Consider the following 24,224-nt stretch of genomic DNA (forward strand, 5'->3'; position numbering starts at 1 on the left):
CCTTATTTATACTTGCTAGAGTGTCTCATTTCTTCCAATTCCCAGCATCAACACATTTCTTCCAATTCCCTGCATCTGCAGACTCGTTTGCGGATTGGCATGACACTCCATGTAGTGGAGTAAATGACTATGAGAAAACTAGGCTCCCAGTTCCATTGACATTCACTCATGTTTGTATGTGTCTCTATTCATAGGAGCAACAGAAAGATGTAATGGGCACACAGGCATTGATGTGGCTGGTCTGTGCCCCCTCCAGCATATGACAATTACCATTGGCTACCCATGCCTCGGCCGGGGGGATGGAGGGGAATGTTTCATGACTAGGGGAAGGGACCAGGTGCATTGGCAACTACATTCCCTTGGCCATGCCTCCTTGTGATTAGAGGTTTATGAACATCCGGCATCTTGACCCTTCTGCCCTTACCTCCAAAGTGGTACGTCGCTTGCCTGCACGGAGTGAGCTCAATGGCGAGGGGATCTGGCTGGTTGCACTGTAGACCTCCTTGACACACAGAGGTACCGATGTAGCCATAACGGCTGCGCAGCAGCAAGTAGGCACGATTGCACAATCGTAACACAAACTCCTCATCTGGCCCTTTACAGCAATGGGGAAGAACAAAAAACAGCAAAATACCTTGTCACTGACAATAAAATAGATCCCTTTGTTCTTTCCAACTTGATATATCCATGGAGAGTGTGGATGAGTGAACTGGACTGTTTGGTGGTGAAAGTGTAGATGTTGATTTTGAGTATAGAGGAGGGGATCATGGGACTAAGGATGAGTTAAGGGTTTGAGGACTGGTGAGGGTGTTGATAACTGAGGGCTGGGAGAGGGAGAACATATGGATTACTGATGAGGCTGATTGATTGTGGGAGTGCATGAGTCAGGGGACCAGGGATTAGTGGATGGGTGTTTGAGCAGATTGATTATGAGGGTCTAAAGAACTCAGAGGATACGAGTAATGATAAGTGAGACAGTGAGTGAATGGCTGAGTATGGATGAGTGAAGTAAATGAAAGGAACAGTAAAGACTTTCTCAAGGATAGTGAGTTTGAATTAAGGCAAGTGAGTATGAAATATATATATCTATATCCTTCATCTGCATGTAGCCACATGTTTGTGGAATGTACTGTGCTCCTCCAGCTGTAAGTGGGTTTCTGTATTAAGCCACAAACAATGTTATACATTTCCACTACATAACATTAGAGTTCCTAAATTATCAAGCTGTTCACAATATGTTAGTAAAATGCCCACAATACACTCACAACAAAAAGGACTTAAATCAAAACTGTGATGTATACATTTGCAATATCGACGCATGTAAGGCAGGATATTGACTAAATACACTGTCTCTGAGAAATGTAATGTGAGAATGCGTTGTGTATATAACAAAAATTGACCTGCACCCCCACTTCGGAATTTCCTGGTGTGCCAATGCCAGAGACCAAGATGACTAATCCTGAGGCTACATGTTTCTCTCCTAAAATTGTAAGATATCCCTGCTTGCTTCCAGCGGAGTGATGTGTGTACACTAACAGTAATAAGGCTTCTGTAGAATCAGGAGAATCCGAAGGGAAGAACCTCACCTCTTTTGCACATACAGGCCGGGCTCTTTATGCAGGATTCTCCTATTATCTGCATCCAATGGATATGGATCACAATGTCTATGCATGCATGTGGAGACCATTGCTGCACAGCGGAGGGCAAAATAATGCAACTGGCTTTCATTTCATTTTATTTCTCTCTCTCCTTGTGTTATTTCTCTCTCTCCTTGTGAGATCCTGTGCACCAATGCCCTACACACCACAAGTCCACCCTGGAAAACCATTTAATGGGCTGAAGATGACCTAAGTAATCCATTTCTTGGGGGACTGCAGTCTAGGGTATCAGTGAATTGTTGCATGTAGTACTGCATGTCATGACTATACCACTTTTAGAAGAATCACCATGACGGTCCACTCTGTGGTTCTGGCAGCATTGTGTTCCCATGCCTGTGGACACTCTGCACAAATGGGGGAATACCTCCACCAGAACACTCCTTAGTGGGGAATTAGGGGATGTGCTTTTCAACTACACTACCATGCTAAAAGCATAACTTTGCTTTGCTGTGCAATTGTACAAATACCTTGTCAGACCTATGATTAATAGGTAGGTTTCCAATTAGGTCCCTGTGATCTTTTCTTTCCAGAATCCAAACATTTCATTGACATTTTCACCATACTGTTCAATCTTTTTGTAAAGGGGGTACACCACCTTACCTCAAACAATGAAACTATATCAGGGATGTTTGTAACAAGAGATGATGGAGATCATCTTATTCAAAAATTGGATCTGCAACATAATCTCGGCAGTTCCTTTGTTAACAAAGGGATTTTGTTTATGTATTTGCATGTTTTACACTTAATCAATAAATAAATATGACCTTATTTAAAAGGAAGACAAGCACAAATACAATAAGCGAACATGTCTGAAATAGATTTATAAAGACTATAACTCCGATATTTACGATTTAATTACTCTATACTAAGATCAACATAGCTCTGTTTAAAAAGGGAAAATAGGCCATTAAGATGGTAATCTAAGCCTGCATATTTTTATAACAAATGTTATACTCAAAATAAAAATCAATACTCCTTTCATCCGGATTGATTAAAACAATTATTTTCATACTCTATGTATAAGAAAGAAATAGCAAACAACGTGATATATGGAAAGTTTTAAATTAATTCTAAACACTTTGTGACAAATCTTTACTTTACTTTATTGCATTTATATTGTGCACCAACATGCCCGGAGGCTTACCGGCGCAGCACAAACCCACAGACAAGAACACAACAGAAAGAAATACATATGAACAATCGAAGCATTAGGCCTACATTACAAATCAAAATCTTACTAAATAAAAAAAATGCAACCATACATGCAACAGGGTAAAGTAGATTAGGACGAACCCAGGCAGTCCATGATAAAGATTAAAACCTTAAACAATAGCATTCACAACCAACTTCAGCTCAGATGGAACATTAGTCAGGCTATTAAAATGTGATAGAAACAGTGGAAGGTTGCTACTCCCGCAGCCAACTAATATGCAGTCTCTATTCTCAAACAAACACCATTGGTCAATTTTAATTCTTCAAAGAACCTTAAAGACAGTAGTTTTCATAATCCTGTGCCAGTCCTTAATCTAAAACAGGCCATGACCATGTTCCTCAAGGATTCTTTGGATTCAAACCCTGCTGGCATTGTAACATCCAAAATAATAAAATTATTGTCTCCAATCAAAGACACATTGGGCCTCATTCCGAGTAGGGCGGTAAGGGTTAACGGACACCAGTAACGAGACCGGTGCCGTTAAACCCTTACCGCCCTACTACGAGTTCTCTTTGCGGGTCCTGGTACCGTTATTGCCGCCTTCCCCCTTCCCATTGAGCCCTATGGGGGCTCAAATGGGAATGGGGAATGGCCCTGGCGAATGGGGAATTACCGGTCCCTCGAACCTCGGAATGGACTGGTAATTACTCCATTCACCAGGCCGGAGTTTGGACGAGTTCGGAGGCAGCCATGCCGCAAATAGCGGCGTGGTTACCTACGAATCGGAATGAGACCCATTCTCTTAAGGACTTATCACAAATACAAAGCATCTCAGATTTGGCTATTTTCGGACACATTATAGGCCACCCTTTGGTTTTGTTTTTCCTACAGAGTCCCCATTTATTTATTGTTTGCTTTTTAGGCACTTATACAATAAGTCAATACTGTTTCAAAGGGCCCACAGGGTAGGGAGGGAGCAGGGGAGGGAAACACATTACAACACAATATTTAAGAACAGAAGGAGGGACAGACAAACCTACTATGTCTTGTTAGTATTCAGAACGTGCAAGTGCAGAAAGGAAGAGGGAAGAGGTGGTTAGTGCTGGGGCAGTCAAAGCTCGAGGGAGAGCCATAGACAAAGTGCTAGGAATGTTGAGTGCTACCCGGGAGGTGTAAGTGTGAGACTCCAGAGCAGAGGGTATGCAGATGCTAAGTGCTGTGGATAGACATGAGCTGGGAAGAATTTGTGTGGGAGGTCAAGGCTCTGAGGATGCTTAAGGGCCAAGTACACCAATTCAGCAACTGTGGGATTAGGAGAAGAGGGAAGGAGTGAAAGAGGAGGAAAAGAGGAAGATCTTCAAGGTGCCGAGGGAGGGGGAGACTATTCCAGAGGAGGGAGCCCACAGAGGAAAGTGAGCGACCCCCTGCCCTCTGTTTAGCAAAACGCTTTACACACTGAGAGTTGGTGCCAGAGGAATGAAGTGGTCTAGAGGGAGAGTATTTAGTAGGATAAAGTTGAAGATAGTGTGGTCCCCGGGCCCAGACAGCCTTGCGGATGATGCAGAGGGATTTTAATTTAATCCATGCAGCAACCGGGAGTCAGTGAAGTCTTTTTAGTGCAGGAGAGATGTGGTCCCTCCCTGGGCTTAAAGCCAAGGAAATGTCTTGTTGCCCTATTCTGGATAAGCTGGATGGGTGGCAGAGTTTGAGAGGGAAGGTTCAGGTGGAAGCTGTTACAGTAGTCAAGTCTAGAGAGAACCAGAGCTTGAGTCACATTGAGCCTCTGCGGGAAAGTGAGAAAAGGTAAAATTCCTTTGAGAAGGAAGAGTGAAAGTTGGACATCTTGGCACTGTCATGAGTGTGAGGGAGCAAGGAGAGATGAGTCGAAGATGACTCCAAGGTTTCTAGCTTCAGTTGAAGGCCAAGGGGAAGAGCCCAAGGAGGAAGGCCAGAGTGAGGGGAAGAAGGAGGGAGCAGAGGTGCCAATGGGAAGGATCTCAGTTTTACAGGCGTTGAGGCAGAAAGCATTGGAAGTGCAACAGGACTGGATGGCAGATAGGCAGTCAGGGATGATGGAGGGTGCAAGAGGGGCAGCAGGGAGTCTGAACAAGAGCTGTGTGTCATCTATGTAACACTGGAAGTTAGAGGAGAAGGAGGGGATGAGGCATGCAAGGAGAGCAAAGTAGGTGTTAAAGAGCCAGGGTGAGAGTATAAAGCGCTGGGGGACACCACAGGTGGAGATGGAATTAGGAGAGCAGAAGGGGCCAAGGATGACTTGGGAGTAGCGGTTATTGAGGAAAGAGGATAGACAATTCAGTGCCCGTTCCGAGATACCAAGTGCATCATGTAGCCTTTGTATGATGTTGGGAATGGTTTACTGTGTCGAATGCAGAAGAGAGATCCAAAAGGATGAGGACAGCTGGGGAGTTTGAGTCCAGAGAAGCGAGCAGTTCTTCACAGGTGTTCAGAAGAACAGTTTCTGTGCCTCTGGATGCTCGGAATCCAGATTGATGGTCATGGAGGCCATCAACAAGTTCAGTGTGAGAGTTGAGTTTGGGCAAGGCCAGTTTCTCAAGCAGCTTCCCCGGGAAAGGTGTGATGGAGATAGGGCAATAGCTGGCCAGGCAGTTAGAATCAGAGGATATTTTTTTCAGGAGTAGGTGCACAAGGGAGTGCTTGAGGGGAAAGGGGCAAGATCCAGTGACAAAAGAGTGATTGCAGAAATCAGTGACAGCGGGGGCAAGAGAGCCAATGTTATCTTTGATGGTCCTGGATGAACAAGGGGAGACCTGTTTAGAAGAGACCTTAGCGTGTCGTCTGCGTAACACTGGAAGTTGCAGAAGGAGATGAGGCATGCAAGGAGAGCAAGGTAGATGTTAAGGAGCCAGGGGGAGAGTATAGAGCCCTTGGGGACACCACAGGTGGAGATGGAAGTAGGAGAGGAGGAGGGGCCAAGGATGACCAGGGAGTAGCGGTTAGTAAGGAAAGAGGATAGCCAATCCAGTGCCCGTTCCGAGATACCAAGTGTATCATGGAGCCTTTGTATGAGGATGGAATGGTTTACTGTGTCAAATGCAGAAGAGAGATAGAGAAGGATGAGGACAGCTGGGGAGTTGGAGTTCAGAGAATCGAGCAGTTCTTCACAGGTATTCAGAAGAGCAGTTTCCGTGCCTCTGGATGCTCAGAATCCAGATTGATGGTCGTGGAGGCCAACAACAAGTTCAGTGTGAGAGTTGAGTTGGGGCAAGGCCAGCTTCTCAAGCAGCTTCCCCAGGGAAGGGGTGATGGAGATAGGGCGATAGCTGGCTGGGTAGGTAGAATCATAGGATGTTTTTTTCAAGAGTGGGCGCACAAGGGAGTGCTTGAGGGGTGAGGGGAAAGATCCAGTAGCAAAAGAATGATTGCAGAAATCTGCGAGAGCAGGGGCAAGAGAGCCAATGTTATCCCTGATGGTCCTGGATGAACAAGGGGAGGCCTGTTTAGAAGAGACCTTCATGGAGTGGACAGCACTGGTAATTTCTTCAGGTGTCACAGGAGAGAAGGAGGAGAAGGAGGAAGGAGTCTGACTCGAGACACAGTATGAGGCCCAGCCAGGATCCTTGCTCTGAATGTGCTTCAGCCCATCATTTGCTAGAGTCACTAATTTAGCCAAGTCTGTTGCATCCATCTCAGTCTGACAGTTTATATCCTCAGCCCCTTTACACTGCTTAATAAAGTCCACTATCTGGGGTTCCGAATTAGATTTACAAATCAATTTACCACAATCTATCTGCAAAGTTTGGCAGCTTTTATCCTCCATTGCTATCTCTGAACACAGAGCAGTTTGACATGAACTATCTATCTTAATAGGCATCACAAACTGTGCAGATTTATTTAAGAGTCGAGCAAGATGCCAAAATCATGAACATTTTTACACTTCTGAAAGTCAGTAATGATTCCATCTTTGACTAACTGCCATATTGGTTCGATGTTATCAGGATCCACATTGTAATTCTCCATAGAATCACTCACAGGTTTTGAAGTAGTAACCAACAGAGTGTCCTCTTCTTTACCCTCTCTTTCCCCACCCGACTGTGGGGACAAATCACGACACAGCCACACTGGGACCAGATGATTGGGACTACCACACTGCAGAACACTGGCCCCATCCTGTTTATATTTCTGAGCTTCATGATTAGTTTGACCCTCCTTTGCTAATTCCATATCAATATTAGAGAGGGAATGTGATCTACTCTCTTGAAGTCGTCTTCTTCTATGAGCACTAACAGCAAGGAGCTCAGATAACATATTCCCATTAGGAGTAGAGCATTTGCTCTTCTTACATCCAGCCATTACCTACGGGCGTAATCACAATGGTTTTCACAATCACTCAGATTTAACCTCTAGGCACTTCTAGCCGATAGCCATGGGGATATTAAGAAGCCTCCCATGTGAAACTCCAAAACACGGGCGATCCACAGGCAGTGTTTGGCAAGGAAAGGGAGCAATGCAATGTACCATTAACCAGCTTCCCGGCATTAAACACAGTTGGTCCACCTTGTTACACAATATCACATACAAGTGAGAATGGGGTGATAGAGCACGGGAAATGGCATCCGAAACATACATTCTGTGCCATACATCCCATACGCTCTCACCTTAGTGCTCTGACCTCAACTCGCCCTTTCCTCAAAGGCAAAACAGGCTAATCACTCCTTAGTAAACTTGTTGAGCACCACTTCGGCCCTAGGGGTACGCCGACACAAGCTTCTTGGCTCTGTGGTTCACCCCACTCCACCTCGCTGTTCCATACTCCTCCGCTAGCTCAGAATGCCGAGTTATGCCGAGTTGTGCCAAACTGCATGGAGTTATGATGAATTGGAGGAAGGGACCTAGAAATGAACAGATGTCCCAGCCATAAAGCTGCACCCAGAACGGGCCGCTTCCGACAGGGCAATGACTTCAAATGACTTATGCCAATTCATCCCTTCTCCCCAGGGGGGAGCCACCCCTGTTGAGACTAGGGAGGTGAGCAGTGAGCCTACTCAACAAGACCCTCCCTAGCGGTCTGGGCAAGTGGGACCTCACTGGGAGTGAATCACCTCTTTGGGACAAGGACTCACATTCCTAGAAGAACTCCCTCTTATCAGCCTACATGAGAATGAGAAAGACTGTTCTTGCTTCTGTTTTGGACTAACTAAACAGTGATATTTCTTCAATTTCTTTAGGTTCAGGTAATGCTGGATCCAGCCTGAGCACCACAGACAGAGAACAACACTCCCCTTTTGGTTGTGATGACATACCTAAAGCCAGGAGGACCATTGAATAAATGACAAGGAATCCTACGCAAAGGCGCACCTCAGACGAGATGACGTCCTGGAGGGGAGGGGGAGCCGTGCTAGACCACTGAGCCGTGTGGAGAGCGAACAAATCACTCGCAAGATGCCAGAAGGCTGGTGTCCTTTCCGACCGAGAAGCCAAGGTCAGGAAAGAGATGGAGACAGAAAAGCAACAGTCTTGCCTGGTGCCGCGACTACACAGAAGCCGCGGTGGGCTTGGGGACCATTAATTGACGCTAAGACCAGACTGCAGAGGAGAACCTGGATCCACGAGCTCCGCACGAGAAGTGCATTAGCTGCCTTTTTGAGCAGCAGAAGGGAATCGAACGCTCCCAAGGAGGTAACGCCGCTGATATGCACAAACAGTGACATTCGAGGCTGGAAAAGCCACAGGGGTTACAGAAGCCTGATAATCCCGAGAAGGCGGATGCCCTATCTAAGTCGAGTTGAGACAAAACTATAAGAAGGTCAGAAGGCTTTGAGGAGCCCTGAGAAACTGAGAGACATTTATCTTCGAGGCTGGAAAAGCCATAAGAGTCACGGGAGCCTAATAAATCTGTGCGGGCAGACACCCCACCGAGATAAAGTAAGCCTGTCAGAAGGCCAGAAGACTTTGGGAAGCCCAGGAACCATGCAATTTAATAAAGAGAACTATAGAGAGAGAGAGAAAACCTGGACAGTTCCAGCCCTTAAGTATGAAAAAAGAACATTGTCCAGAAACAAGTCAAAATTGTGGAAGTTATATTAGGAAAGCCTTGTTTGTCCTGAGGAAAAGGAGACCATATAAAAGGTGGCATACATAACCGGCATTGAGGCTCACGACTCTGCTACAATAAATTGATTAACCTTTCTTTAAAACCTTTGTTTGCAAAGAGATCAGGATTTGACAAACGTTTCTTTAAATCCTTTGTTTGGAAAGAGATAAACAACTTGACAAACGTTTAATCCATCTTTTTGGAGAGTAATCCTAACTATTGGGCCAGGCAACAGCCAAGGACCGAGGCTATTGCGCCGGCCTCCTTTTTGTTGTTTTTTACTAAGCAGTAGTGCCAGTTAGATAGTAGGATTCAAATGAAGGACTATTTATTTTGGACTTTGAAGAGCACCCTTATTTTTGTTTTTCTTAGGTAAGGAACCTCCCTCATAGCAGTAGGGCTAGATAGGCGTCTTACTTTTTATTTGAATAAAAACCCTTAAAAATGGCACAACTTAGTCTGACTTCATCTTCTGGTTCGCCACAACGGTCACTGCTCTTGTCAGCCTTCCACACAATTATTTTAAGCCTTTATGTGCCACTGTAGAAGGGGCACCAGTCATATCCAAATCAATATTGGTACTGCCACAAATGGGAGTGCTCCAGACAGAACTGCCAGGCAATGTCCCATCTGCACAGAAACACAAGCAACCTAAGACAAGTTTCAGCCCTGTTGGCCCTCATCAGTGAGGTGAAGCTTGGTTCTCCATGGCACAGCAAGCAAGGAACCCATGTCTCTTCATACCCTCCAGAACTTAGGGAGATAAGCCATAACCAATAAACATAATGGGTGAAATGTTTTGAAGTAAACCTAACCACTTGCATTGTTCTAGGCAACCTTCGACACCATTGATTCCAACCTGGCTGAGACCCTGCAGAAGGCGCTCATCCATTATCACAATAGTTAAGTGCATATAAACCTCCTCCTTTTGCAGAAATATGGCCCACCTAACAGATTCAAGTCTGCTGTCAATACTTCGGCTCATTACATACATAGAGGGCGACTCAATAGTCCAATCTGTTTCGGGATCCAGCGGGTCGGTAAATATTGCATAAACAAAGAAATGGAACCCAGTGTAATTAGCAAACACAATTTGCAAAAGCCTACCTACAGAAGCACAAAGGAATACTTAGAAAATAGAAGTATTTATTTATAAACCTACATGGTAGACAACTAAAACCACTTCATTGATATCTATCACACATATCAAACAATAAGACACTTAAAAGAGACCAAGACGGTTTCCCCGCAAATAAGTTAGGGCAAACTGAAACTCAAGAAAAACATCTCTTGTGAACCAGTCATAATAAGATGGATTCGTTAAAATAAAGCACAGTATAATGTGGAGAAAGTTAGCAGATTACTGAGGGCTCTTCCTATTGAATAATTAGTTAGAGAAGATATGGACAGATTTGAAACTTTCCATAGGGATTCCTCCTCTTCTGTCATTGGCTACATGTTTATAATTAAGGGTTTGCTTGATACCTGTCTTGATTTTCATATTAAGGAAACTAGATCGAGTGACCATAATATGCTCATTTCTAATTTTTCTAGTGTTTTGAAGGCAGGCTGTCCGAACGGCTTACGATCCCTTGTAGCTAATTGTGGCGGTAACAGATTAAAGTGGAGTGACACAAATATTTTACTTCTTAATAGAGAGATACAGAATACCTTTATCAATACAACTCTGGAACGGACATTACAATTATTTACTGTGAAAGACATGATATCAGTGCAAGGTAAGAGCTTTAGAGCCTAGGCAACATTTGCATAAGTTTGATAAGCTAGTACACAAGCATAAAGTGACTTGGACGGCACCTCTATGAAAAACTCTATCAAGAAAGAAAAACAGAGGTTAAGAAATTGGCCTAAAGACCATAGATTTAGGCTCAAGCAGAACGACGGGGAAGCCATGTTGGCAATGACTCTTAAAAAAATAGAAGCTAATTTCTGGACCGTAATTAATGACATGGTAGTGTGACAGGAAGAGGTACAGACAACCCCAATTTTAGAGGACATCTGGGTGCAACACTTCCTTGAACTATATGGGAGAAATGTAATGATGCAAGATCAGTTTGTGGTTGAGGCTGATGCTAATTGGCAGCGGGACTTCTCTGTGGATGATGTTGAATAAAATCAGTAGGCACGCTTGTGGGTCAAGGGTAGGGGGGTCCAAATCAGCTGTCTAACAGGATCTTTCAAGAGTCTCCCGAAATGTGGTTGAGCACCCTATATACGTTGTTTTCTGACATTCTCTTGAAACAAACAAGCCCAAAGGACCTGGAAGAACGCATATTTTATCCCAATTTTTTAAAAAGGGCTATAGATTTTTGCCAATAAATTAACGTTCCTTTACATTACTTGATGCAGACAGAAAGATCTTTCCTGCTATAGTTTACAGAAATTGGCAGATTGGGTGAAGGACCAGGGGGTTTTAAGTACATTTCAAACTGGTTGTAGAAAGAGCATGGGGGTTGATTGCAATGGGGTTTTTAATGTATTGTGTTCAGAAACTAGCATGGGGTAAGCATGTGATGCCAACATACGCTGTCTTTTTATACCTTACTACAGCCTTCGACCTTGTAGACAGAAACCTGTTGGTCAAAACTAGATGAGTGGGTGGGCGTGACTTGGAGCCAGAGCGCAAATCATTGCTCTGTGATCGCTCCCGGCCCGATTCTGGTGGCTATGCCCCGACTCTGCAGAACAAGACCACAATACTGCTGTTGCAATACCACCCACAGTGCGGGTTCCCAGCGGGAGCAGCTTGTGAAAGTTAGGGGCGCAAATGACTGCCAACATTGGAGATCTCGTCCCAGCAGCCCCGACAGCCCAGCATGGGGCGAGTTTGGTCATGTGAGCGGACCCAGCGCCTGGCCGGGCCCAGTGGACTCGTCACTTTCACTCCTGTCCCTGCAGGGGTCCGCGTTAGAGTGCTTCTGCTGCCCACTGCGCCTTCTGCGTGGCGTGAGAAAGCCCTGGTCTGCAGTCCCCAGACGGGGGGCACGACGGCTCAGGAGCTGCTGTTTGGCTCAATGACATTGCACTAGAAGTTGCCAATGATGATTGCAGGGATCCCCTGTGGGCCTTGTGGGCCCTGGGGTAGGTGCTCTAACACCTGCTGCATGCCTGCAGTCGTGGGATAGGAGTGCTGACCGGCAGACCCCCACCACGCTGATTTCCTGGGGGAAAATTTCCACCTAGTGCTGATTCTACAGCTGGGGCTGCACTGCGGGCCTTCTTTCCACAGAAACAAAGTTCCTTAGAGCCCCCCACCGACCCCTGCCATTAGCCCTCCAGACAGGCCCAGAGCACACACTAGGTAGCTGAGCTTGAGCTGAGGGCCCCTGTCGAGTGATCCCTTGACATGGTGCTTGACATGGTGCTGCGAGCAGGCAGATGAAAGGGCCTTCAGGAGGGGGCGAAAGGCACATGGAGATCACGGCTTGGCCGGCAGGTGTCGTTTTTTCCCCGGCATATGGGGCGTACCAGGCTTTGCTACAGGGCGGCATAGCGAAAACCCCTAAGGTGGGAAAGTAGGTGGACACTGCAGCTTTATTAATGAGCAATGCAGAGAAGTCTAAAAAAGGGGAGCGGATTTAAGTAATGATTCACGCTGAGGAGACTGCAATGGAACCCGTGCTGTCCACCCCAAGCAGTCACCAAAACTGACCTGCAAGATCGCCTGGCTGCCAGGACAAGGGAGTATCGAAAGGGAACAGAAGTGCTCCTGAATCACCAGCCTGGACAGCATTGAGGAGGTTGAGAGCAGGACAACGGAAGTGGAGGCCACCCTCTGTGTGCAGAGCTACGAAATAGGTGAGGGCACCAACAGAATCACAGCTCTAATAACCAGGTGCAATGTCTTGGAGGCAAATGTGATGAATCCTGCGGAGTCCTCACATAAACCCTACCTAATGTCTCCTCCCAGGTTGCCAGGGGAAGGCAGCTTCCTGATACTGGCCCTGGGGGCGGTATTAGTCGGGAGGATCACCTGGGTGAAGGGCCCCAGGGGAATAATGGTACTTGGCTGGGTGGGAACAATGGAGATCCGTGGAAGAGAGGAGAGTCCATTCTCGACTGGCGTGGACTACGGAAAGCCGAGAAGGACAGGATCCTGGTCCGCGCTGGGAACCAGAAGCAGAGGACCAGGAGGCAGTGAGGTGAATGGACATGCACGCCAGACCTGGTGAGTTCACTAGTAGATTGTGACACTGGAGCGCTCCTTGACTGTCCACTGGGTCTGGGTACAATAAGCACAGAAATAATATAAAGAGAGTGAAGTGGAAAAAGAGACTTTTTTTTATACCAAACTGATATAAAGCAAACTAATAATTATTCTGCAAACCAAGCTAACTCAAAATTGTGAAGGTGGCAGAATAAGAACTTAACCATCAGACCAAAAGGGTGTCATTATATTTGTGTGGGTCACAATAATGGCCAGCAACAAGAGAGGGCAATATTAGGAGAACGCAATACAAACAACTATTGCCAAAGCCAAAAGAGAATAATATCAAGGCAAGTTATAAAGACCCAGCATTGCAAAAGCCAAGAGAGGGCAATTAAGAGTCCAGGTGTTTGTAAACATTATTGCCAGTGTGTAAAAGAGGCTATAAGAGGAACTGGCTTATACCCACATTGCCAAAGACAAAGAAGACTAAGAGTGAGAGAAAACAATTGTCAGCCGTTGGTTGATGTGAAAGTGGGGGAACAAGAGTGTCAGAAAAGCTCTCCTTCTGACAGAAGATATTCAGGAGTGGAGCATAATCTGCATTGCGTATGGCAATCACAGGTGTGTAACAAACAGCACCGATGTGTTTCTTGTCTTCCCAGAAGAAGTAGTCAAACTTGATGCTGTGAAGCAAAAGACATTGCTAAATTATTGGAAACAACCCTTCACCACATAGCGTAGAAGTTAGTAGTTGCATCTCTCCTGGCAAGGGAGTACACCAGGGCAAAGGACCTTGTAGTAGTAGGCTTGGCAGGTGAGTGGTTGAAAGTCTTGAAGAAGTGGCAGAACCACTAAGGTGTTTTTGTGAACAGTTGCAGAAGCACACAAATGTATGTATATATATATATATATTTGTTTTTAATTTGTTTGGCTGAATCAAATCAAGCTTTCAAATCTCAAAATCAATCTTTTACAAAAAATGTAAAATGTACACATACATTTCATAAAATGTTCATATGTTCATATTGCAAACAAAATATCCACAGTGACATTTAAAATTATTATCATTTCATTAATCTAGCAAAATACAACTCTACATTCTTGATATAAATGTTGGTGGACTAATCTGGGAATAATTGAGCAAGAAAGTGGACTATTGCTTTCCTCATAGGTAATTTTGTATTGGAAAAGATACGCCGCCATAAGTCCTCATGATCAGTTGGTAAAAAGATACATAATGTCTTTGAGAAAAATAGATTTCACTGGGGTTCTAAATTAGGACAGGAGACTATAATATGTTCTAAAGATTCTACCTGCATACTCTTTTTGCAAAAACGACAAAAATCTAAGTCTTTAGAAATTAGTCTCCTCCTAGCCAAGATGTCATTAGTAGGCCATTGATTCAATCTGAATCTAAGATATTTGTTTCTTACATATGCAGAAGGACATTTAATCAAATAATCTGACATTTGGCAGTGTCTCTTATGTCCAAACAAAGCAGAATTAAAATCCTTATATAACATACATTTTTCTCTGTTGGATATCCAACTATTCGGGTATAGTTTCCTTTTTGCTTGCATTGGATTGTCAAGTAATAGTTGTAGAGTGATGCCTGAATCTGACAATTTATTAAACACCTCATGTAGCCACATTGATGGAAAGTGATGTACTGAAGTAATCAAGTAATGTGCTACTGCCCCTAGAATGTTATTTAGTTGTAGGCCTAGTAGGCATTTACGTAGAAAACCACATTTTTGCCATGTCACATAAACGGATAAAGGCACTAAACCCAATTCATAGCGCAAAATCGGCATTGGTGTACATATATGTAATCTCAAAACCTTTTTCCAAAATCGAGCTTCAAGAACGTCCCATAATGGGTGTTGATTTGTTAACAAAACTTCCATACACAATAAAAAGCCTGGAAAGACTTTTTGCTCGTAGAAGACCAAAATATGTTTATAAGACAATTTGCCATATTTATGAACCAAGATTGTTGCTCGAGTGGTCATGGTTGTAATTTTGCAATCAAGATTGCTTAGATGTTTCGAATAAGCTCTAGAGTCTTGAACACACATGCCTTGATATTTATATTCTGAAACAATCTGAAGACTCCTTTGATGTATGTGTCAATTATATTTGGTGAATCGATTTGTAGTTCCCCTTTTGCACACTAATATCTGTTTTTTTTTTCCTGAGTCACAGTCGAATGGTTCAAATCGGTATAATGGGCCAATCCATCAATTAATTTTTGAAGCCCCGACGGGTATGGGACAGAAGCACCAAATCATCAGCGTATAACATCCAAGGTATGCGCTGAATTCCTAATTTGGGTGGATCTGACGAAATGGAAAGAAAAAATTCACCAATGTCTACCATGAAAAAAATAAACAAAGTGGAAGCCAAAATGCAACCTTGTTTTAAACCTCGCTTTGTGTTAATAGGGAGAGATAGTAAACCTTCTGTGTTTAAACGAACATGCAACCGAGTATTCAAATGCAAATGTTGAATCAAAGCAATTAGAGAGGCAAGACATCCATAACAATGTCATTTCTCATACAGCAGTTTCCGGTCAATGGAATCAAAGGCAATTTTGAAATCCATAAAGGCCATATATAGGGCCTGATTATCTGTGGCATTTTGTGATTTCAACATATTTATAGTCAACATATTTGGCGAGGTTCCTAGCCCTGTTAGAAAGCCTGATTGGAGGGGATCACGTTTGAATGTCCTTAATGACCAATTATTAAATTCACGTAAAACAATACGCGCAAATATTTTACTCGGTGCGTGAAGTAAGGAAATCGGGCGATAACTTGCCGGATTATAGTGATCCCCCTTTTTATAGATTGGAATGATAATGGCACGTTTCCATGACTCAGGAATCTGCTGCATTTGATTGACATTATTAAACATGTCAAATAAAATGTTAGCCCATGCCTCTGGCTGTTGCTTCAGCATGAACTTTGAGAGCCCATCAGAGCCCGGGGCTCTCGAACTACTGGTTTTATTAATAAAATAAAGAATGTCCTCCCTGTCAAAGTTCAGATGGAATGAGCCAATTTGAGTGGAAATCAAGTTATTACTTGAGTCAGGGTGTTGACTATATATTTTCGTGAAATAATTAACCCAAGTTTGCTCATTTATACAGTTTTATTGAATTGCTACTTGATTACCAGCAACAGATTGGTTTATCATTGACCAAATCTGTGAGGTGTTTCTTAGGGTACGTAACATATTGGCTCCATCAATTTGATATAAACTAGACTTTCTGCCCCTCAGCCAATTTTTAAACTTGGTCTTAATGTGTGTTAAAGCATTGGCTTGTTAGGCTAAAGTTAATGTTAACTCTTGACGTTTCTCTTGTTGCATTTGTGTTTTTTTGTCTTTGACTTCTCTGTTGAAGTTATGAATATGGGGTTTTTGCTGTTTCTTTGGTCTAATTGAATTTGGTTGAAACAGCTGCATAGCATCAGGATAAATTACTTCTTCCAATTCTTGATTTATACCAAATTGTCCAAGTTGTAACGCATAAAGCACCAAAAGCTTTGAGCGAGGTATCATTCCAAACTAGTCTATATCGGGCCTTATTTACAATTGTGTTGCCTTGCATGTGATCAGATCGAAATTCATCTGCCGACTTAAGAGACTAACCATTCCATGCACAGCATATTGTGATCCCTCAAATCTGTATGGTTCACTTGAAAAGATGTAATTTGTGACATAAGTTTACTGTCAGCATAAATATAATCCATCGTACCAGCACTATTCCCTCTATGCCAAGTCGATCTCGGGGGTGCATCAGAGGGAAATGAGCCATTGATGACCAAAAGATTTCTTAGTTTAACCAAGTTTAGCCATTTCATCAAATGAGTACCATGGTAGATTTGGTTTGGAACAAAACAGTGGAGATTACAATCACCTGCTATGATAGTATAACAAATACTAGGATCTAGTAGAATAAGATCCAGTAAACCAGTAAGATCATCAAGAAATTGATCATCAGACATGGCCTCCGGGTTCCAATATAGATTGATCAAAGCAAAAGGTTTTGTATTATGGTATGCTTTGATCAACTCTATATATGGATTTGGAGAAGCCCAAAACTCAGTTTTTAAGGATGAGCTTTGCTTTGTGGCAATTAGCAAACCTGACGTAGGCCTACCCCATGCTGCCTTGTTCGCTGGAACTACCTGGATGTCATAGCCATTCGACATAGGTGGCTCTATGAGCCAAGTTTCTTGAAGCATGATTATATCATGCACAGATAGCACTGATGGTTTGTTACGGATATGCCTAAAACCTCGCAAGTTCCAGCTAACTAATGATAGCAGCTGTTCTTTCTGGATCAACCTCTATTGCCCATTATTGTGCTGAGTACAGACACAAGATGTACTTTTTATTTGATTATTGCCCACACTCAGATCAATGTTAGTGTAGAGAGGAAAAACCAAATCATCCTTCAACTGCTGTAGGTTATGTAAATCTTCCAAAAGAATGAAACATAAATCACTCAGTTGAGCTTTTACTGCCCAAGTCATATTCCAGACTACTCTGGAATTTATCCACAACCTTACCGCAGTTCTATTCCCATCTAAAAGAAACTCCACTTGCTCAATGTCAACTGAGTTTATATCTTCTAAAGCAGGGATTTCTGAGAAAATCTCTAGCACCGATTTTCGGTTCAAAATATATTGACTAGCAGGTCAAGGGCAGCATTTTATTATTAACCAATAAGTAGCTGGTCGTTTTGCTTTCAATATATTTTTACCAACTCTCCTGTTAGGGATAGTCGGTGACTTAGTTAATTGCCGCGTTTCCACTGATCTCATTTGTAAGGCTTCTGAAATAGTAGCTGTAATTAACTGTTTAATTTCAGAATGCGATAATCCAGGGACATTAGTTATCGGGACGTTTCCTAAATTTTGTAAATTATTAGAAGGTACTAAAGTAACGTCCGCACATGAGGCTTTGGATATAATTCTTTTACAGGAACTCACAATTTCAGTATCCATGGTTGCATTGGGTCCTGTAATTTCTTTAGTGGTTTGTGAGTTACACTCAGATATGTGCTTTATAGGTAACGATTGTTTTGCTTGTGATGCCATATATCCATCAACTGCACGTCGAATGTCCCTTCGATAAATATCAGAATTTGTTTTCACTACAAGTTTTTGTGATGCTTGGGCTTTTGACGAGTAATTTAATTCCGCTATTTCAATTTGATTTGAATCATCACCTAAATTGGAAGCTGAGGCTACTTCAATTAAATCATCTAGTGGTTTATAAGACAAAATGCTTGTCACCCCATTTGGCAGTGTGATGAGTTTCTTTTGATGGGCTTGAGATTGATATGTCTTAGTGATTGCTTGAGACATTTTCATGGCTACTGGGCAGGGTAGAGCTATAAGAAATATTTTAGTCTGCGATATGGAATTACATTTTGCATTTTTAATGTTTTTAGATTTTTTTCCCCAAAGCAAAGGTTACCTTTTTCGCACTCTTAACCACTCCTGTTTGTGAACTGACTGCTGCAAACATTGAATATAAAGGCGTAGAAGAGTTTGAATGATCAACATATAAAGATTCTTCACTTTGTTTTTCTACTCCCATTTCACTCCCTTAATCAGGTCCCATTTCAGACGGCCCCTGGATCACATCAGATATCATTTCAACAAAATGAGGAACGGAGGGATTACAGAAATCTTCCGTTATCCCCTCTATTGGTTGAACAACAGTTTGAGTGGCTACGCTAACAGTTGTTTTCGTTGTATCATAGGACTTAATTTTGCTCGTTCTTTCCATTTTCACCTCCAACTTCAAGGTCACTGATTGTTGCCACAGCATAATCTGCTCAATTTGTTTATATTGAGCAGAAAGTTTGAGATCCATAGATTCAAAGAGTTTAACCATTGGCTGAATGGCCAAATTCATTGAATTTAGGGCACATTTGGAGGTTGCACCTGGGTAGCATCTGCAATGGGCAAGGGATTATACACTTTTCGAGGAGTTGGCTCAACAAAGGAATGTTCCGATATCACAGAGTGAGAAATACTCTGATGTATCTACAACCGGAGAGGCAGATAAATTATCATGAAGTGTCTGTGGAGGAAAAACATGAATCATTTAGGTCTATATCAAGAACCGCAGTATCTGAAACTACATCAACTGGAAAATTGTTCAAATCTGTAAGTATCAGAGCAGGTGCCGTCATAACATTACACATTAACAAACTTTCTGACAGCGAGGCATTTTGATCAAGTGTTGGCATCATGGGAACAGACTAAGGTTGACTTACTCGTGATAAGGTGCACAAGCCCACTGCTGCAGTGATACGTTTTCCTGATGGTTTGTTTGCAAAGTTCACTACTATTTCCTTTCTGCCATTCTCCGTAGTTGACAGTGTCGCCAAGCAGATATTACCCAGCAAAGTCGGAGTTCTTGCACATGTTACTGCGTCGATGATTGCGGGGTGTTTTGACAGAAAGAATGAATATCCATATGCCTCTCCGACTTTTCCATTGTTTTTGGTCGAAGTTTAGCCATTTTCAGAAACGGCGTAGAAATGCTCCATCATCTTTTTTTTGCTTGCAGTGGCATTCTCAGCTCATCTGTAGAGTCTAAAAGACCAGCCATTACGGACTCCGGAGGCATCCCTGATGTTAAAGTCATCATGTCCGTGTATATAAATCAAATCTCTCCCCCAATCGAAAACTTATTTTTGTTTAAGCAAAATCAAGTACCCAGATAGTAGCGCAAGACCACTTCAAGCCGCGACAAGCACGTGCCGGTTTTTAAAGGCACACCCTCAGGTGACGTGACAGAGCACAATATGCTTGACTCTGCAGCCTAAACACAAAACAAAAGGACAGAAGCACAGATGTACACAGAAGCAATGATACACAAGTGCTGTTCAATATATGCTATGTCCACAGCACAGTTCTCATTGTGGGAGATAGAGTTCCAAAAAAATCAAAATCCAGGGAAATCCATGAAAATCACCAACTTACTGGTACTTGCTTGAGTGCGCGCCAAATTAATATTGCTGAAGCAAGTGTTGCGTGAACTGCTGCAGAATCATTTAGCATTGTTGAAAGAAGTGTTTTGTGAACTGTTGAAGAATTATCCTGAAAAATAAATGTTTGTTGATCCTAGTGAATTCTGGATGTATTCTTGCTATATGAGAAGAAGTTGCTTTGAACTTTTGATCACAAGTGGAAAGAGGAAAAACTTGTTAACATTGTGAACTGTTGGTGGAAGCTCAAGTTGGAACAAAAAGAACTGTATTGGAACTTTATGCCATTGAACTGTTGACTGGAATCCTGCTTGAATCTGGGGAAGGGCATTTCACACAGATTACAAGGCGAGACAGTTATCAAGTTGTGAACATGACTGTTATTTCTGTTATATTTGAATTGCCATATGTTACCTTGTTAAGTTTGTTATAGGTATAAGTGTGAGGGACAGAAACCTTTTGTTAGAGTGCTTCCTTTAGTTGATTTTGAAGGGAAATCCTTGTCAGGGTAGGTATAATGAGGCGTTTATCCAACCTTTTCAGTTAATAAAATGGCATCTTTTGAAAAACCTTTGCAAAGTTGTCTGCCTCACATTTCTGACCCCTCACACAAAGCCGGAGGACAGTCAGAATGGGTCCCGTCGCAATAATATCTGCCTGCGGGGCATCCCACTCATGGTCCCCGATACTGATCTGGAGGAATTTGTGCGGGACCTCTTCCATTTCATCCTGGCCCTTCCTGACAGCACCCACTGGAACTGCACCATAATCAACAGCGACAGGCACAGCCCACCCCTCTGTACGTCTTGGCGAGAGTCCACTTTCATAAGGTCAAGGAGGACATCATGGAAGCAGCCAGGGAATTGCCCTGAATCCAGTTCAGGGACACCTCTGTTGTGCTGTACCAGGACCTTGCAGCCTCAACATTGACGAACAGAAAACATTTGAGACTGCTCATAGAATGGCTGCTAGAGAAGAAAATTGCCTATCCCTGGATGTTCCCCACGGCTCTGCTTTTCTCGTCAGGCGGCAAGCCGTTGAAAGTGCGCTCGATGAAAGTGGCTGAGGAGCTTCTTAATCTGGGTGCCTCGGAGGAGGGTGGCGCTGGCGTTCCCACTCCCAGCACGACCCCCCTGAGGGCTCCCACTGAGCCTTGGGCCTGGGTGAGCAGAAGGAGGAGGCCCAATGTCGCTGCCTGCAAGAACAAGAAAGGCTCTGTGGACTCAGGCAAAGAAAAGTGTTAGCATGCGTCAAGTGTGATTCCAGCCCTGAGGGGCAAGGGGTTGACACGATACAGCTCTGCATGGGCCGTGGGGGAATTCTGAAAGACACCTGGCCCATATGGGATGGTATTACTGAGCCCAGGTGGGCTAGGACCGGATGAACGTTATGGAATGTTGAACTATTGAACTGGCTTCGGGTAGACTTCAGGAAATATCTAGGGTCTCCTGTGCAGCAGATGGAATGATGATCAGAGGCGGTGGTTCATGGCCAATGATGGAAGTTATGCTCACTGTTCTTCAGGGCCTGGTTGCCGGGGTTGGGCTGGTTGCCCATGGGAATGTGGGCGTTGTTCCTTTGTTGTTCCCATGGTGGGTTGGGTTGCAGGGAGGATGGGTGGGGTGGTGGGGAGTATGGAGGGGGGCCATTCTTAGGGGGTTTTGTTAGCATCACATTGCCACTGGCTTGGTGCCTCATTACAGTGCAGGTTGCGCAGCTTCACGTCATCACAATTCAAGACACGCGCCAAGGGTCACACGCATCCACGTCTGTATCAGACCATGGCTGACAACAGCGTAAAAAAGAGCTATGGAATGTGCCGGCCTTAACTTCCCTGCAAAATGAAAGTCAGGCGCTGCCCGCAGACTAACAGACAGTTTTAGCTGACATAGTCTGTCTGCAAGAGATGCAAATCTTAGCCTCAGATGAGCAGCGTATTAAGTTTGGGCAGTTCCCAAAGGCATAGTTTGCCACTTCGGTGGGAAAAAGAGCAGGGTGGAGCTGCTATTTAGCAGAGGTTCCCCATCCGTGATCGCAGTGAAGAAAGACCCAATGAGTAGATACATATTGGTTAAGGGGCACTTGTTTGAGCGAACACTCACATTCGCATCAATCTATTGACTGAATAGCATGCAGGATCGGTTCCTGCTCGCAATCTCCCCGCACATTATCTCCTTTGCAGAGGGCCAGATGCTCATGGGGGTGAAATCAATTTGGTCCCAGACGCAGCGGCTGCCAAAACTCTCCCACCCACCAGACAGGCCACGGGATTCGCCAAGTTTCTCAGGGAAGTGTAGAGAGTTGACATCTAGAGGATATCCAATGCAGGGTTGCATGGCTATATTTTCTACTCGCACCTTCATTAGGGCCTTTCAAGAATAGACCTGCTCCTTCTGTCTAGCATGCACTTCTCCTGCTCTTGGGGAGATAGCATTCTGCCAATGATAATCTCGGCAAAGATGTCCTTTGATGGACATCTTTTTAAGGTTCAATTTGAAGTATCGTTCCTATGTGGATGATACGCAAATGTATGTTAGACTAAAATCTGCCCCAGATGTGTTAGACCGTGTCTTAGCTTGTGCTAATGCCATTAAAAACTGGATGACTGAAAGCAAGCTTCAGTTTAATCCCAATAAAACAGAGGTGATAGTGCTTGGCCCAAACAATCTTCTTAAAGACTATCATGCCACGTCCTCTTGCCCTGCTATTTTTTAATGCAGATACCTCCTTCTCTAGCAAGGTGAAAAATCTTGGCTGTAAATGGCAAGCAATACTGGATTATAACGCCCAGGTTTCAGAAGTGGTTCAAGCGGTTTTCTGTTAACTAAGGCTTCTGAAACCCATTCTGCCATTTATTCCCAAATCAGATTGTGCTGTGGTTGTGGGGACTATAGTGAATTTCAGGCTTGACTTTTGTGGCACTCTTTTGCTGGGTGCCCGAGAAAGTCAATTACATCGACTTCAGGTAGCTCAGAATGCCGGTGTCAGACTTGTTTTTAATCTACCAAAAAGGGTCCCCATTTAAATATATCAGAGGCGCCTCCATTGGCTACCCGTTAGAAGAATTGAATTTAGAACACTGTGCTTGACCTACAAGTGCATTCAAGGAACGGCACCCAGGTATCTGGTGTCAAACATGCAGCTGTATCAGCCTTCTCGAGCTCTGCGCTCCTCTGCCCAAAATCTGTTGTTTGTTCCTTTTTCTCAGCATGCTACGTCTGGGGACTGCTATTTCTCTATTAGGGGACCTGCCTCTGGAAGTCACTTCCAGTTGAACTGTGGAACATCCCTTATATCGCTGTTTTCCATTCAAAGCTGAAAAAGTATTTGTTTCAATGAATCAGGAACCCTATGACCATACTCTGACTGAGCAAGTAAATGAACATCTTTGCCAAGATGCAGGTTCCTGTTTCGTTCCTTTGAGGATTTGCGCGTAATAAATTCTAAATCAATCAATCCTTTGCATGGCAAGAGGCAGATGATCCACCCAGATGGAAGCAGATTGAAGAATCATGGGTCCCAGCACCCTCTACGCCCTGCCACAGCTCAAGCTGGCACAACAGGCCCCTAGTGTGGACCCCCTGGCTTCTACCAGGACCTCTATTTATTGTTGAAGGAGGGACGGTCAGAAGATGGGGTGTGAGGACTAATTTGGGTCCTCTTACCCGAGAGTGGGGTAACCCAGAGATCATGTTGGGGTATAACTTAGCGAGGTTCAACAAATGGCGGGAAGGAGGCTTATCTTGACTGAAAAACATCTTTATAAATGGCGTTCCTCTGTCCTTTGAAGAGTGCAAGGCCAAGTTTCAAGTCCCAGAGGAAGAGAGATTCAGGTACGCCCAGCTTTGGCACTGGATGTCAGATCATAACACGAAAGCACATTGTGGAAGGAAGCTTGACGCCTTAGAAATCACCTTGACTGCTGCAGCACCGAGGGGCTTGATATCAGCCATGTGCATGCTGCTGGACAGATCGTATCCCTCCAACAAAGAGAGGTATTAGACCAGGTGGGAAAGGGACCTGGGAAGGGAGCTGGGTGCGGAGGAATGGAATTGGATCCGGGCCCGCACATTTAGAAGCTCCAGATACATCACAAACAGGGATGGGGCGGCGAAGGTGTGTTATATATGTTATATGACGCCAGAAACCTTACA

General features: G+C 43.9%; 1 protein-coding gene across 1 annotated transcript in view; it reads right to left on the reverse strand.

Moving 5' to 3' along the window:
- Positions 1–24,224, reverse strand: part of FSCN3 (fascin actin-bundling protein 3) — a 476,374-nt gene that overhangs the window by 85,442 nt on the left and 366,708 nt on the right. Inside the window, exon 5 of the mRNA XM_069629566.1 lies at positions 425–595. Coding sequence (XP_069485667.1) covers positions 425–595 — 171 coding nt within the window. The remainder of the gene's footprint in view (positions 1–424; positions 596–24,224) is intronic.

This window comes from Ambystoma mexicanum, chromosome 12 (assembly GCF_040938575.1).
Source record: "Ambystoma mexicanum isolate Mex_15411 chromosome 12, UKY_AmexF1_1, whole genome shotgun sequence".
In the NCBI taxonomy this organism is placed as follows: Eukaryota; Metazoa; Chordata; class Amphibia; order Caudata; family Ambystomatidae; genus Ambystoma; species Ambystoma mexicanum.